The sequence below is a fragment of the Osmerus eperlanus genome, chromosome 11 (genome assembly GCF_963692335.1).
Source record: "Osmerus eperlanus chromosome 11, fOsmEpe2.1, whole genome shotgun sequence".
Classification (NCBI taxonomy): Eukaryota; Metazoa; Chordata; class Actinopteri; order Osmeriformes; family Osmeridae; genus Osmerus; species Osmerus eperlanus.
In genome coordinates, this window is record NC_085028.1 from 9,408,212 (window position 1) to 9,424,681 (window position 16,470).

The 16,470-nt window shown below is 42.0% G+C and overlaps 3 protein-coding genes across 4 annotated transcripts; 2 read left to right on the forward strand and 1 right to left on the reverse strand.

The window, feature by feature from the left end:
- Nucleotides 1–965: 965 nt before the first annotated feature.
- slc46a1 (solute carrier family 46 member 1) lies at nucleotides 966–5,222 on the forward strand. 2 transcript variants are annotated; one of them, XM_062472596.1, is made up of 6 exons: nucleotides 966–1,489; nucleotides 1,716–2,107; nucleotides 2,325–2,803; nucleotides 3,125–3,208; nucleotides 3,468–3,624; nucleotides 3,806–5,222. In XM_062472596.1, exons 1-6 carry the CDS (start codon nucleotides 1,175–1,177, stop codon nucleotides 3,861–3,863), a joined length of 1,485 nt encoding a protein of 494 aa, XP_062328580.1. In that variant the 5' UTR covers nucleotides 966–1,174; the 3' UTR covers nucleotides 3,864–5,222. The 2 variants fall into 2 exon arrangements, with proteins under 2 accessions (XP_062328580.1, XP_062328581.1); XM_062472597.1 differs by lacking the exon at nucleotides 3,806–5,222 and having other exon boundaries at nucleotides 3,468–3,628.
- A 1,529-nt stretch (nucleotides 5,223–6,751) lies between these two features.
- LOC134029637 (uncharacterized) lies at nucleotides 6,752–10,314 on the forward strand. The gene is made up of 5 exons (XM_062473891.1): nucleotides 6,752–6,830; nucleotides 7,786–7,982; nucleotides 8,256–8,408; nucleotides 8,579–8,671; nucleotides 8,807–10,314. Exons 2-5 carry the CDS (start codon nucleotides 7,839–7,841, stop codon nucleotides 9,125–9,127), a joined length of 711 nt encoding a protein of 236 aa, XP_062329875.1. The 5' UTR covers nucleotides 6,752–6,830; nucleotides 7,786–7,838; the 3' UTR covers nucleotides 9,128–10,314.
- Nucleotides 10,315–10,858: 544 nt separating this feature from the next.
- On the reverse strand, nucleotides 10,859–15,408 carry sarm1 (sterile alpha and TIR motif containing 1). Its single transcript, XM_062472877.1, has 8 exons — nucleotides 14,244–15,408; nucleotides 13,428–14,046; nucleotides 13,060–13,272; nucleotides 12,746–12,837; nucleotides 12,225–12,551; nucleotides 11,875–12,064; nucleotides 11,644–11,765; nucleotides 10,859–11,393 (listed from the first exon to the last, which is right to left on the reverse strand). Exons 1-8 carry the CDS (start codon nucleotides 14,648–14,650, stop codon nucleotides 11,276–11,278), a joined length of 2,088 nt encoding a protein of 695 aa, XP_062328861.1. The 5' UTR covers nucleotides 14,651–15,408; the 3' UTR covers nucleotides 10,859–11,275.
- Nucleotides 15,409–16,470: the final 1,062 nt, after the last annotated feature.

Genomic DNA, 16,470 nt, shown 5'->3' on the forward strand with positions numbered 1-16,470 from the left:
TGACTGGGCCCGGGCATATATTTTGTCCAGGGGCCCAGGCTTCCTAGCAACAGCCCTGCATTTACCCCCTCCTCCCTCCATTCAATTCCATTTCATGGCAGAGAAAAAGGCCATCTCTTGTGGATTAACCCAAACGTTGTTGGGCAGGAAATTGACCTTTTCTCACACAAATTGAAAATGTTTTAAAACATCCGACCTTTTTGGAGCCAAATTAAACATAACCCCTAAACGTGCTCACTCAATCTGCCATTAGCTTTGCAGGAATGGCATCACATGCATAGCCTTAATTTCCATGCACCATCAATAGCGTTGGTGTCTTCATACAGTCTTAACGTCCGGAAGGTGGTGGTGGGGTTATGTGCAAGTTTTTTAAATAGTACAAAGGGCCGCCAGATACGCGAGATAACATCTTTGAGACCTCAGCCTTAAGGATCTCATTTATCATACGTTGTTGATTTATGACACTGCCGGAGGGTCAATGCATAGAAACCAGTTAATCTCTCACCTGTGTATTTTATTTGCCCATTCCACTGTCAGGTATTCTGAGGTCAAATCAGCATGAAAACTACACTTAAACCACCCCATTTGCTCAATTTTGACATATTCCTATAAAACTGTACTGAATTGTGTTTACAATAACAAAATTCCTATGGATGTCAGTTTATTCTTAGAACAAGCAAGATCCTTTAAAGTAGGCTACTAATGCAGGAAACATTTTTTAAGTATCGATAATATAAGAACATTTTCTGATATGAGATTCCTTTGTTGGTTGATCCAAAAGGAAAATGTCTCCGCACTGTTTCAGAGATGACCCTATAAAATAAAAATCCATACAAATATTAAAGTGGACTCATGGATTACAGCCTACAATGCCACGACAAAATTGTCTATGCATGAGATTAACAGGAAGAATTGTAGTTCAAGGTTTGTCCGGTTGAGGCCATTCCTTGTATTGGGATCACGTGTTGATTTATGGTTCAGAGTTGCGGGGTTATGTTCGACTGTAATTTGGACTGTAATTTGAAGACGGTTAACAAAGTGATTTTGACTAGAAAATCCCTACTATTCTAAAGTGTATAGAAACAGTTTAAGGAAGTAGGTTATGTCGGAAAGACAAACGAATTTCTCAGAACTCGACTAATCTTTCAAAATAATTAGAAACTGTAGCTAAACTATGGATGATTCAGACACCACAGCAATTCTGCCAGATGATACTCTATCATATCGGAACGATGAAACCTCGGGTAAGGACTCATTTAACCACCACGACGAGGCTGAAGAAGAAAAGAGTAGCCCAAGACCGCCGTTCGCTTGCCCCCTTTCAGTTTCCGTAGAGCCAGTGTTATTTCTCTCCATGTTTTCGCTGGCGCTGCAGATGCCACTGTCTACGCAGTACTTGTGGGACCGCATAAGTGAAGACCTTGGTTACAATGGCTCCAAGGCAGAGGGATGTGGCAACACGTCTAGAATCCCTGATCCACTTGAAAAGGTATATAGCTCTATAAATAGGTAAAGTCATATATTAAATAGCAATTAAAGAGACTGGAGAATTAGAGATTTGCAGTGTGTGGCTTTGTCAACACCAATAAATACTTATATGTTAGCCTTTGTTACTTTTCAGCCCTCCTTAAACCATAAGGTTACATTTCCCAATAATTGTTCTGCACAGTAATGTCTTACATTGTTGCTCATTAGACTTTACTCTCTTCTATCAGGAAGTGGAGACCATGACTGCTCACTGGAACCTTTACATCAACCTGGGGGGGTTTACTGTGGGGCTGTTTGTGGTGACATTACTGGGCTCCTGGAGTGACCTCAGAGGGCGCAGGCCGGTCCTCATCCTACCCAGCTTGGGAATGGCCCTCCAGGCCTCCATCTACTTGCTGGTGATGTACCTAAAGCTGCCTGTGGCCTGGTTCCTCTTGGGCAGACTGCTCAGTGGCCTCTCAGGGGACTTCAACACCCTCCTGGCTGGCTGCTTTGCTTACGTGGCTGACACCAGTGACCGAGGCTCCCGCACTTTTAGAGTGGCAGTGTTGGAGGCGTGCCTGGGCTTAGCAGGCATGCTGGCCAGCATCATCGGAGGGCAGTGGCGGAAAGCACAAGGGTAAGACTACAACATACTTTACTTACAGTGTAATGTATTTGGTACCATTTGTAAATAAGGGGACTTGTTTTGGCATTGTCTCGTGTCAGATATTGCAGCATTGCAGCATTGCGGCAACTCCTTGTGCTTTGATGTTCATTAAGGATGTCTTAAAATGACACTCAAATGCTTTCTTATGGAGAGAAAAAAGCAGCTATGCTCTCTTTTCTTTTTTCAGATACATAAACCCTTTCTGGCTAGTCCTGGCCACCAACCTGGCTTCTGCTCTGTACGCCTACCTGTTTGTCCCAGAGTCTGTGACTCCTGACTCCAGTGCTAAACTCTTCACCCCACGTCACCACCGGGCAGTGTACTGCCTCTTCTCCATTGAGGGAAGCACAAACCAGATTGATGGAAAGTTCCATCGCTACAAGTTGTGGCTCTACACTCTATGTTTCTTCATAGTAGTGACTGTGCACTTTGGCAGCAGGGAGCTGTTTGTGCTGTATGAGCTGAGTGCTCCTCTGTGCTGGGGCCCTGGTCTGATAGGATATGGATCTGCAGCCCTGCACCTGACCTACCTGAGCAGCCTTCTGGGGTTAAAGGTCATGCAACGCTGCCTGGAGGACACATGGATAGCCATGGTGGGTCTGGCATCCAATATAGCTGGCCTGGTGGTCATCTCAGTGGCAAACACTACGGTCCTCATGTTCACAGGTAATATGATGTTGGAAAGGTGGCTGACCTTTAGCTCCACATTGTGTACACACAACAATATTCAATTGCTAGCTCAGCTGGTAATGGTTCACCACCTTGGACTTTAGGCCTGTAAGCTCACATGCTTTTGAAGGTGGAGATAAGTGTGTGATATACATAGTACCAATAATCAACTCCCTCCCCATAACAAAGATGTTGGATGTGAGTAATTACTGACCAATGAGACTGGGTTGTAGCCAAAGGCTAATAGTAATCGCCACAATCGCTTTTGCTGTTATGGTGGAACACCAGTGGTGAGTGTTGTGTTTCTCCTTTGATTAGGGTATGGGGTATGTTGTCTTGCCATGGCATCCACTCCAGTCCTCAGGTCAAAGTTGTCAAAGTTGGTGGGCCCTTCAGAACAAGGTAAGTCAGTGCCTTGATAAACCGTTTGCTTTTGGGTCTGAAAATTTGAGTTTCTAGACTAATCTGATATTATCGATTGCATGTGTCTCGTTATGTCTAGATTGATATTTCATGGATAGTTATTTTTGTGACTTATAGATACTGCCATTTGAGTCAGTAGTTAGTCGTTATATATATATATATAAGATAAGATAAATCCATTTATAAGATAAATGGAAAAGCTAAAAACATCTTTCTATGCTGTGTTTCTGTCTGCTAGGGGCCCTGTTTGCCTCTGTGGCCTGTGTGGAGGAGCTGTGTTCTCTTGTGGCCAGTGGTGTCTTCAACTCTCTCTACCCAGCCACCCTGCACCTCATGAAGGGCTTCCCTTTCCTCTTCGCTGCCATCCTCCTCCTCATCCCAGCAGGGATCATGGGGTGAGTGTCAGCAGTGGTTATAACAGAACAAGAAAGATCTTCTCTGATTCTTTTTGTCATGTCAATTAATGTTTTATTATATTTTGTAATATTTTACTACATTGTCGCTATACATTTTAAAAACTTTTACTTTTCATGTAGTTTGTGAACAAATTTAATTTAATATATGTTGTTTATCCAGGATACTGGAGTTCCAGAGTCAAAGAAGAGACACAAGAGATGATTCAACAACATCCTGACAGTGAAAAATCAAGGAATCAAGGACACATCAAAGAGAAAGGAAACCTATCTTTTTATGGCTTGCAACTGTCGTTTCACTAAAGTAGCTCTTGGAAAGTCAGCAGACAGTTATTAGATTGCACAAAGGGGGGATTCTTTAGCAGTGAAAACCAAAGACCCCAAACCCATTGACTGACATTACATACATTGACTGAAACAGTACTGTAGATCTTGTAATGTGAGACAGAGATTGTATGCCTTTTTTTACACATTTATTTTATCTCAAATCCCAATGTAATGTGCACTGACAGGCAAATACAGAGGCAGTACTTTCTAATCAATCATAATGCAATTTTCACTCACATCCTGTTTTACTTGTTTAAAATCAGAAAGTGCTGACTGAGCTCTAACAGTGAACTGATATAGAAACCGAGGGATAAAGAAAAAAGTCATTTGTTAGGGATGACTGATTAAATGTCAAGTAATGAAACTGATATTTCTAAATTGTGGTAGCATTTACAGCACAGGGAATCACTTACAGGTGATGACCACACTTCCCATTGACAAAAAAATCTGGCTCAGGCTTTTATCTTGTAAAAAATACTCAATATCCCAAAACAAGCGTTAAAAAAACTCCAACAAATGTGAAATTTAATAATGCAGTCATGATATTGCAAGGTTAGTGAATAGATCAACCTCTGTCAAACATGTCCAGACGCAACCATTAATATTACTGGGCATATGGCCTTTCATTGGCTTTCTGCTGCAGTCTGGGATTACTAAATTACAATGCTGCCCATACCATCCACAACACTGATGGTCCCTCTGAAACTCCCTGATGTACCCTTATCGAACTACATGACAACCCAGGAGCACAAGGCCACAGCAAACACACACTCTTTCACACACACCAGGTCAGGCCACAGTATCAGAAGGAACGGGATCTTCCATAACTGGTTTAAATGGCTCAAGGGGAGAGGATAGGTTAACAATGGCAGCAACACTGTCACACAGTATTTTTTTACATACATAATGTTCCTGGATTGGTGACAGAAAATCAAGCGAGAAACTTTTCAGGATCTAACCTCCTGGCCTGGATTTTCCTGTGCAGTATACATTTTGTAATTTTTTCATGCAAGTGCAATTAATTTATAGTTACCTGATAAAGTATTGAAATTGTTTATATATTTTCAACAATTGACTTTTAAAGTATTTTTGCTGAACTGTGAACAATTATGAAAATAATCATGCATATGAGATCGAGAATGTGATTTACTGTCCTTAATGTAATTTATTGCACTACAAATAGAATACTCAGGGTTAATTTAGTTTCTCACGTGTCTTCAAATGATTGCAAACAATATAATCATTATTTGATTAAAAAAATGTTTTGTAGTTTATTTGCTACCTATTGAGTATTGAGCAACATCCACACATAAGGCATAAGAAATGGTGAGCTTTTGACCGGATTGATGTCAGCCTGTCAGCACACATCATTTGATTGAACAATAACTGATAACCTACTGACTTTAGCATATACATTTACCATAACTCTTTGCATACTTTAATCACATGTACTACTAATCAGATACTGCTTCTTATCACAGAAGGAGTAGGATGTTTTGTTATATTTTCACAGATATTTCACAGACATTATTTAGACAGGTGTTTTGCTGCTGCATTGATAAGATAAATCATTGTAGTGGGATAGTGCTGGCTGTTACTTCTGTACTTGGCGGCTCCAATACAAATATTGACCAACTCAGGCAGGTTAACAACTATCAAGGACTCTCGCAATTATACCCTGAACAAGGGAACCACAAGTACAGTAAATATTATGTGGTTAACTGAAAAAATGTTTTACAACATATTGTGGCTTTCCCTTACAAGACTGATGGACTAATCCTGAAAAGCAGCACCTCAAGGTATATTTAGGTGTTCTGAAGCCAGATATTCTTGGAACAGTGAGAGTCTAGGAGAAAGAAGCTATAAAACTGTTAATCACTTGATGTTGCCTTAGGCTTGCTGCATGGTCTGTATCATGTTTGTTGTTCCTATATACTGTAGATGAGTGCTAAGTCTATAAGGAATCTATAATGTTCCGTATAGATTCCGTTTACTTTGCTGGATTAAACTAACTGCAACCACCCTTGAGGACCCAATCGCCATGTCCAGTCACTGCATAAGTTGACTCCACTTGCTTTCCATCATATCCCAGAAATGAGCCAAGAAGCATGCTGGCTTTCATTTCAGCACTATGACAGGAAACGAATGAAATGAAACCGTGAGCACACACAGCATTTTTTGTAATTGGAACACAAGAGACTTGTACCTTTAAGGCAAATAAAAACTGATAAAGAAATGCGATATTAGTTTGTTGTTAACACTTCTAGCTGCAATGTTACATAGAATCTCATAGCAGTCAGGAATGGAGTCAAAATGGGGAGAATGTCCCTGTACTTACTGTAAGTCGCTCTGGATAAGAGCGTCTGCTAAATTACTAAATGTAAATGTAAATGGATAATGCTGGCTGTCAGAGTTAGCTAACATAATATTAGACTGTTTATTTCCTGAGAAAAACACAGTTAACCTGATCACACATATTTAATTACCATAGTTCAGACTTTTTCATACACTTGTTGTTCCCAAAATCATACACTGTAAACCCAGATTTTGTTTCTAATTAAACTTACGAGTAATCATTACTTATACTTTTATGTTTAGTTAAAACCTGCTATCTTTACTAAACAACATTAGTTGTTTGTACTATTTAGCTGAAAGATTCATTGCACTAATCATGTTTAGCAGAGATAACTTGGTATGTTTACTTTTATAAGAAAGGGGAGGGGGCTAATTCAAAAACCTGCCTGGTCACGTGACAAGACCAACGTCTAACGTGCGTCCAAGAGGCTCTACACTTTGCGGGAAGAGCACAGGCATCGGCAGCAGACCGTATCCAAGAAAGCAACCTTACTCCAAGTGGAATGGTTAGTATGTAAAATAACTACTGTAGCCTAGTTATCTTTTTGGGAATTTTTAATACCCAAAAGCTTGCAGATAATTTGTTGACGCAGCTTTTATTTCCGTCTAATTCGTTATTCCGTTATTGTTTGAACCTGTGCATGGTGTTAATACATGCTTATGCTAACACTAGCTAGCTAGCTACTCAAAAAGTGTCAGCTGAATGTTAAAGTTAACTTAGTGTTAACAGTCTGAGGACGGCTCACATACCGGCGAGTTTGCTCGACTGTATCATTTATAAAATAGTCATTTTACGCAATAGAAAAGCGATTCAACCGCTGTCGGGGCAAATTAGCAGTCGCTGTGGAGGTGTTTACGTTGTGGACACCCACAGTTGCTTGCAGCGCATTAATTCACTCGACCCATCCTTGGCCGCTCTCTTTTTCCCTCTCACTCTCAGGCCGGCTACACACTGGCTGCGTCGCGTGAGCGTGTCAGCTGCGTGGCGTGTCCGTTTATATTTAGGCTTCCATGTTAAAAGGTTAGAGCTTACACACTGCCTGCTAGAAATAGGACCGACGGCTAAATAAAAGAGGAAAAGATGTTTATATGTCATTTTGACACGAATACATATTAATAAATGGCATGTTGATGTTTGAAAGTCTCGAGGTTTTGACATAAATGCAGATATATGAATGTAATTTAAAAAAAATAGTAATAAATAATTATCGATTTTCATAATATTGCACCTGTCAATACAGAATTGTCTCCAGGAGCGAGGCTCAACCACTCGCTGTTGTGGTTGGAAAAATAGTCTCAAGCATAAAATGGCAAATTATAGAACAAAGCGTAGGCAATCAGGATGCCTTGATGTTGCAGTAAATGCAGGTAAGCGGGGAAGGCATTCATTAGGACAACCAGCTAACAAGCGCATCAAGAAGGCAAACAAAGGTGAAATCAACTACTTGCCCAACTTTCCAGATGGATTTGATCAGGCAGCCCTGGAGGGTGCCTGTAAAGACTTGGTTGATGAAATGCAGAAGAGAACACCAAATGGACCTCTTGTGAAACAGAAGATGGATCAGACATTTGCTCTGAGAAGAAAAGAGGTAGTGGAGTCGGAACCTGCCATAAGCACGATGGTGAAACGCTGGCCTGCCCTTTTCACTGAAGATCAAGTATGTTTAAGAAAGAGAACATAACAAATAATTATCTTTCTATTATTATATAATGTGTCTAGATGTATATTTCTCTTGTCCTCTTTAAGGAAAGCATTGGTATTTTTAATTTGGGGCATGATGTTTTTCATTTAAACATCAACATTTCAAATCATATAAAAAGGACATTCATGGATGTTTTTCAGGACAGCACTACTTTGCAGATGGCTTTGCTGCCTTGTATAGTTCAGTTGATCTAAATTCAGTTTTTTTTTTGTTCTATGTATTTTTCAGGTGTTCATGGAGTTCAGCAGGATTGTGGGCAAGAACCTCAAGCAGGAATTCTATGAGAGCCTCGACCGGCACAGTCCTCGTCTCCTCGAGTTATTTCGATCCAAGAGAGGGAATGTTGGACAGTTGTTGACACAGATTTCACAACAGACTAATGTAATGGCATTGTTTTTCTCAGGTTTTGTATAAACATCATATCACAATGCTCATATTAGTTGTATAATTCAATCCAAACATTGCTTGGCTTGTTTAAGCTTTCTTAGAGATCATTATTTGTTTTTCATTTTAGCTATCTAACTTGTGGTACTGTGTTTAATTCCCAAAAGACTACAGAGCCAACTGCGATCCGGACACAGGTGCTCAGAGGGCTTCCTATCATCCTTGGGGACAACCCCACAGACTTCTTCAAAGCAGGCTTTGTAAGTAAGCACTTGCTTTCTTATAATTTTTAATATTGTTTATTTTTCACCATGACACTCTTCTATTGATTAAAGTTGTTTTTCAAATGAGAGGTATAATGTAATGATTGTGCTCTTCTGTTTTTCTTTATTTAGGAATCTGATGATGACGATTCTTTTCGTGACCTTGACATTGGGATACTTCTCATTGAGCGTGAAAGTGCTGTGCTCACATCTTCCCAGCATCTCAGTCCAGCCTCGTTGAAAATCATCATTGAGGGAGAAGTCGTGATGGACAACATTCAAGATCTGCCAAAAGCAATGTGCATTCTGTTTGGACTCATGTATGCACTCCATCTTAACTACCCCAAGACTATGAAGCTCACATTTCAGTTCATCCAACAGGTATTACTCTTGTTAGGCCACACTGACCTAAAGCCGAAGCTACAGACTTTGAAAAATCAGCTCGCTATGTAAAGAGATGTCAAGTTTACTGTAAGAAGCTGTTGACAAAACTTTTTTTCTTACCTGTGGGGTAAACCTTTTTACTTTCTGTAAAACAAGTGGACGAACAGACACGCGTAAAACGCAGACACACACACACACAGACACGTACAACACCCACACACAACACACACAGACACGTACAACACCCACACACAACACACACAAACAACACTGACACACCTACACACCTTTAAATGCTGTAGGAAGCGTGCTGAAGGATGTGACTTGTGTGAAAATTAAAACTGAGAGGAGTTGTAGCAGAAAGACATAGGACATTATTGTTTCAGTTCTTCACCAATTTACTTAGATGGAATTAGATATTGTTCTGATATGATAGTCTGTTGGTTCATGCTCTGGCCTCCCTTCATTTAGGCAGATGAATCAGATCCTGTTTGCGTTTTCTTGTACATTTGAGTGGGGGTTTCTTGTCAATTTTGTTTTGTTAATGGATTTACCACTTTAATCTCAGGGGACATCCATGTTTTTTTCCTGTAAATTTGTGACATATTCAACACCTACACACGGACAACGCCCACGGACAACACACACACGGACAACACCCACACACAACACAGACACGGACAACAGCCACACGGACACACCCACACACAACACACACACGGACACACCCACACACAACACACACACGGACAACACCCACACACAACACAGACACGGACAACAGCCACACGGACAACAGCCACACGGACACACACACGGACAACACCCACACACATACACACAACACACACGGACAACACCCACACACATACACACAACACACACGGACAACACCCACACACAACACAGACATGGACAACACACACATACACACACATACGGACAACACACACACTGACAACACCCACACGGACAACACACACAACAGAGACACGGACAACACACACAACACAGACACGGAAAACAGCCACACGGACACAGACAACACCCACACACACACACAACACAGACACGGACAACACACAAACACATACAACACCCACACACATAATTGTTTTTTAATTTATTTGAAATTACCTTTTTCAGATGAATCATTTCAGGGTGGATGTGTTAATGTTGACCTGATGTTAAGTTTGTCATAAGAAGATTGGCTGTGTTTGGCCATTTTTCTAAAAAATAAAATGCATTGGAGCATTTAGAGGTGTTTTTTGTTTTCATCCAATTAATTGAAACAATGTTTTATAACATACTTAAAAACAAATCAAAAGCTAATTAAATTAGAGGAAAATACAATAATTGTGTTAAATGATGAGTAGCAATAACAAGTCATAATAGCTAGTTTTATCTAATGATTTTGAATACACACTACTAATAAATATAAATACTAAACTTAAGGTTCCACGTTAATACAGCTCAACATGTTTAGTTTCAGCTTGTGTAAAAGCTTAAGGTTCCATGCTAATACAACGCAACATGTTTAGTTTCAGCTTGTGTAAAAGCTTAAGGTTCCATGCTAATACAACGCAACATGTTTAGTTTCAGCTTGTGTAAAAGCTTAAGGTTCCATGCTAATACAACGCAACATGTTTAGTTTCAGCTTGTGTAAAAACTTAAGGTTCCATGCTAATACAACGCAACATGTTTAGTATCAGCTTGTGTAAAAACTAAAGTGGGATAGGGCAACGGGTTTCCACGCGATTTGCGAGTAAAGTCAACTAATTCGGGTTTACAGTGTAGTAAATCTTACAATTTTCATAATGTTTTGTGTGAATAGAAGGACCCCAGGACGACTCCCTATATGGTCCCTATATCCTGATTACCCAGCTGGCTTTCTTAGCCTGGGGCTGAGTGGCAGTTAAACCACAGGGCTAAGCATGGTGTTGAAAAGCTCTGGGCCTAGAAGATAGATATAACAACATCTGAATACTATTAATTTCTTTAATTGAACTATAGTAACATTTATATTGGATCTGTGGCTGAGAGTGAATAGCTTTTCGTCATTAGCATATACTGCATTATAATTAGCATATAACAGCCTTGTTGTGACATGCACAGGGGTGGGGCTAGGTGTAGAGGTAACCAAGACAATTCTCTTTTTGGAATCCTTGACAGCCAATTGATTTATGCCACCTCTTAGAAAGTTTTGTAACTCTGTGTCTACTTTTGCTTGGACCCCTTCGAGCTCTCGGGGCAGTCGGTCTGGTTGTGATCGGTGTTGCCTTTAAGAAAGCGCAGGATCTTCTCAATGGTGGCTTCCTGGTACTCGTGGGACCACCTGCGTGGACAGGTGAGACAGTAGAGAAGTGATTGACAGTTTGACCTGATATTAAACCTATTGGAGCTGAGGGAAAGTGGTATTTTACTTCATCACATAACTATTATAAACATAATATTTTCTTACTTTTAAAATTACGTTTCTTTAGTAATAAACATACCTTCCAGTAACACTTTATTTTATGATTTGGTGAGCACCAAAGGACAGATTGAATTCCAACTCAGCCTTTTGTAATCTCTCTGTGACTTACTTGATGCCATTAAAGTTGAGAATGGTTCTCATGTCCTCAGGCAGACAGTTGGGGTCAGGCCACACAAAGTTATCTGTGACAGGAACTATGTTCTTTTTTCCTCCCAGGGCAGTGACTATCTCCTGCGGGTTTGATCAAATAGCAATAAGTCAACTAAGTGAACATGAAATGTCTATACAAACACATTAACTACCTACACGTAGACATGAAATGTCAAGACATGCATTTGACCTTGTGCACCCAGTCCTTCATGCCTGTGTCACCGATGCATTTGTCAAGGGCGTTGGCGGATAGCACCAAGATGAAGTTACGTGCCCGCTGCACACTCTGAATAAGCTTGTCCTCAAATTTGCCTGCCTCCAGTTTCTCAACGTCGATAAAGACGCTGAATCCTCTCACCTGAAGGTGCACCTTCAACAGGCTGAGGGAGAGAGAGAAAGAGAGATCAGATAATGTAGCAGGGCGTTCCAGCAACTTCAAGATAACCCTTCTCTTTCCGCTCATCCCTACATACTAGGCCTCTCCCCAGAAACCTTCCATGTGTCCCTGCTCCCCGTCCCCCCTCAGCCCTTAGTCCTAACCTGGCCAGTTGAGAGCCAGTAGTCCTTCTGTAACTGATAAACACGTCTGGTCCAGGGGGTTGGGAGTCAGTCAGGCAGGGTTTGAAAGGCTGATGCATGGTTGCCAAGATCCGGGCACGGTGGACACCGTTCTCTATGTGACAGTCAGAAGAGAGCTGCTGGTCGGTGAGGTGGAGAAGGCTGTTGCGGTCAATGCCCGACTGCACCAGGCCGTAGGTGTACTGGCGGAAGCGTGGGTCCACTTCCGCTAGCCAGTCGGCCATGTTGTTGGGGTCACATGTGGAGTAGTTGGCGTAAGTCTTCAGCACGCGCAGGTCTCTGAGGAACCTGATGGACATGACAGAGTGGCAGGGGAGAGGGTAAATTGGAAACACAACTGAACTACACACTGAAGTAAATCTTCCACATGTCCACACTGACATACAGGATCACGGACGGGTAACTGAATTCTGAGATAGAATCTCCCCCATCAGTCCTTGATTACAGCTCAGGCTAGCCTCCAGATTATATCAGAGATTGACCTCTTGCGTGTGAGTCCTGTGGTCATGCCCAAGTCAGCACTCAGATCCTGGTCTGTGATATTCAACAATAGGTCTCCATCCACTTGTAGCTCCTACATATGCAGAGACATAGTGGAGTGGTGTTAGATGATCACATTTATCACATTTAAAGCAAGCGTTTTTGATACTTCCACTAGATGGAAATCAAGCATTGGCTTTATTTTCTGGGACCTGTTAGGAAGACTGGATCTCACGGTTCAAATGTTTCCTCTGACCTTTATGTCCTTACATAGAGGTAGCATTCACATGAACACCCGCTCAACACAAACACACACCTGGAAGCGGTCACTATAGGCACTAAAGCCAACTTGTTGGAGCCAGGTTTGCACCTCCCCACTCTTCCAGTTAGGAACAGATGACAGGATACGCCTCGGCACATCCTCATCCATCGCAGACAGGGCCCGCTTGGCCAGGGCACAGGCTGTCCCGTTACTAGAATACATGACAATCCTCTTCAGGCTCTGGACCGCACCAATCTCCTGGAATATCTGGGGGAGGGGGGAGACAGAGTAGAAATGGTTCAATTTCATTGTATTCTCATTTCATTTCCCCATAGAGCCAGTCACAAACAACCTGTCATTTAACAGGTAAATAACCTTAAGTATCAGTCTTTTCCAACTGGTTCATTTGTGACATGGTCTACCTTGGTGTTGCGCTGGCGTGACTTGATGCTGGTCTCGACACACAGATAGAAGGCAGCTATGCACTTCCCCTCAAGCCTGGTTCCATCCAGCAGGGGCAGGAGCTGCTGCAGGTCTGCCGCGGTCCGTCCCTGCATGCTGTGCTCGCTGTCCAGCAAGCTGCGGGCAAATTCATCCGGGTCCAACGATGCGATGAATGGCTCCACCAACTCCAAAGTCCCGGACTTAACAACCTCTTTCTCAATTTCCCGGTTAGCTGCTAGCACGGCGACAGCCAAGCACGAATGGAAACGAATAAGCTCATCCTCTTTGGAAAAGGCTAAAGGGAAAAGCCACTCCGCAGCCTGTTTCTCTATCATCAACCGCTGGCACCGGTGGCCGCCGTACATGGCACAGTTGGCGAGGGCCACGGCGCAGTGGCGAAGCACAGTGGGGTCGGTGCCTCGGCACCAGAACAGAAGTGCGTCCAGACCACCGTTGGTGATGAGTTGAACTGACGTCTCCTCTGTGTGTTTGAACATGTGCTCAAGGATGCCGGAGACACTGCGAGCGAGCTGCGCATCCTCCTGTTCTCGTGTCAGGTTGAGAATGACCCCAAGGCCCATTCGTGCCACATAATCTCTAGAAACGAAAGGAAACGCATACGGTGACACCATTAAACCTTTTTTAACATGAGCAACTCAGGATTTTGTTAACATATTAAAACATGCAGCAGTTGAGGTTTTAGTAAGCATAGGCTACTATACACATAATTTCAGGAGGAAGTACTAACACAGGCATTTTTGTCTACAGGTCAGATAGCAAATGTATTTAGACACCTGTTCTCGGACACCAGGATCTGCTCCAGTAGCTTGGCAGACTCGTAGGTGATTTCCACAGCAGGTGTCAGGAGAAGCTGCAACAGCAACTCCAGTCCTCCATCTAGCCTTATTCGGTTGCACATGTCCTCAGCCACCTGACGGCCCACTGTAGGTAAAACCCAGGCCTCCTCCACTAATTGGTATATCTCTGCTATCGCCCTGCGAGTCTCGTCCAAATCCGAGGTATCTTTGGCAGATTTTAATGTTTTAATAGCGGAGCGCAGAGATGGGAGAGAAGAATCCAATACCGCCTGGACGTCTGCGTGGACACCTGGCGAGACCGCTTTTGGGTCCGAGGTGCCAGACCTCCGGGTCTGCAGACGGCTGACATACTCCGGAACTGAGAGTCTTTCGGAGCTGAACATGAAGAAATGTCGATAGAGCCTCCCAAAGGAAAACGGTTAGGGATATGAGCATCTATTGAATATGTCTGTTAAGGTATGAGGGCTATTCGCAGAACCCAATCAATACTCTATAACTGATGCAAATAATCAGTTTCTAAAAGAAAGGTGCTCTTAGGCAGTGAACTAAGTGTTTAAGGCCTACACTCAAACCAAATCCACCGAGACAGAGTTGTCCTCTAAACCGTAGCATTCATTACAATGACAGCTTGCACCAAATTGCATCATCACGGATGTGATCCTTGAAAACAAAGGAGAAAGACTTACATATCTTGCAATATTGGCACACTTTAGCACTTGACTCTAAATGCCCTCTCCTCTTCAGTCTCAGAACCTATTCGGATCAAACCGTCAAAAAACTCAAGACGAACAACTACACAAAACCTACATACGAAATGAGATGCCTTTAGCCAGTGATGTGCTTAAAACAAACAGTCGTCTCGTCTTTGAAAGACTATTCGCACAGGATGACGTTTTCCGGAAGAGTTGGTTATTGTTATACACAGCTCGATTGTTGTGTCCCTTGTCCGCATTAATTGAGGCTACCAAAACAAAGAAGCACTGTTCATCATAACATGCCTCCCCCACATTCCCTTTTCCGCTGAATAGTCTCACGTTGTTAATGTATACTAATATTCATAACAGTTTTCTTAAAATAACCACAGCGTTTTCTCATTCCCTCAACAGCATCTTCGAGCATCCTCCACCCATCGCCTTTACGTAGACTATATGTCTTCCTCAGCATCAAGAGCCCTCACCCCGCCCTCTCGTGGTTGCATGTGGACCACCAGGAACAAACTACAATATTGTCGAAATTCGCTGTACAATGCACGAAAACGAATACACACAAAAACGCTTTTGATTTTTCAAGATGTGTGCTTTTTCTTAATAGTTGCATTGGTTTGCTTTGTTATACAGAATATAGCGTAACTTTTCAGCAGGGCCGGCCCGAACAAATAAACAAAGGGCCCCCTACACTATTTTTGTTTAGAGAACCCAAAACCCTATGACCCGACCGCGCTTATCAGCACCAAAACCAGGCATTGATTATTGAAGCACAAATGGAGAAAATAAGTTCAAACTCTAAGACTGAGTCATGTGTTGGAAAAAAAGAACCTTAAGGGTGATTTTAATTGTTATTTTGTGTTTTTGTTTTGTTTACAACTACAGTCCAGCTTTAACTGAAAGGCTAGACCTCTGTTACAGTTTTGCTCTGCAAAGTCAGTCTTTTCTTATTACCATAGTTATTTTTAAATTCTGTAGCTGGAGCCTGTCATAGTTTTACGTAATACCTATCCACCACCCTACCCCCATAGCAAAACACATGGAACTGCATGGAACTAAACTGGAGTTTAGTCATTCCTGATTATATGTCACTTCAGAGTGTTAAACCAGTGTGTATCAGGATAAATAGTTTTACAGCAGAAGTTTTAGCGAGAAGAGAGATCTGAGAGCAATGCTGTTGTAAATTTTCCTTGTGAACGAGATCATTCTTGGTGGGTAGTCAAGATGATTGCAACCAGTGCCTGCACTTCATCATACTTAATACTTGTCTACAGCCCTGCTTTATTAAACACTGCCCACATTATGTCTATAGGGTGACCATTTTATTTTTAATTATCTTAATTAACAAATTACTTCAATCAAAGAGAGCAACTGCTTCCTCAAGGAAAGGGAAAATTCAAACCCACAAAGATTTCACTTTTCACTGTGCCCCTCTCATTCTACGAAGTAATTGCTTAAGCAGACCTGTTCAAAACAAAGTTTAAGTCAACATACAGAAA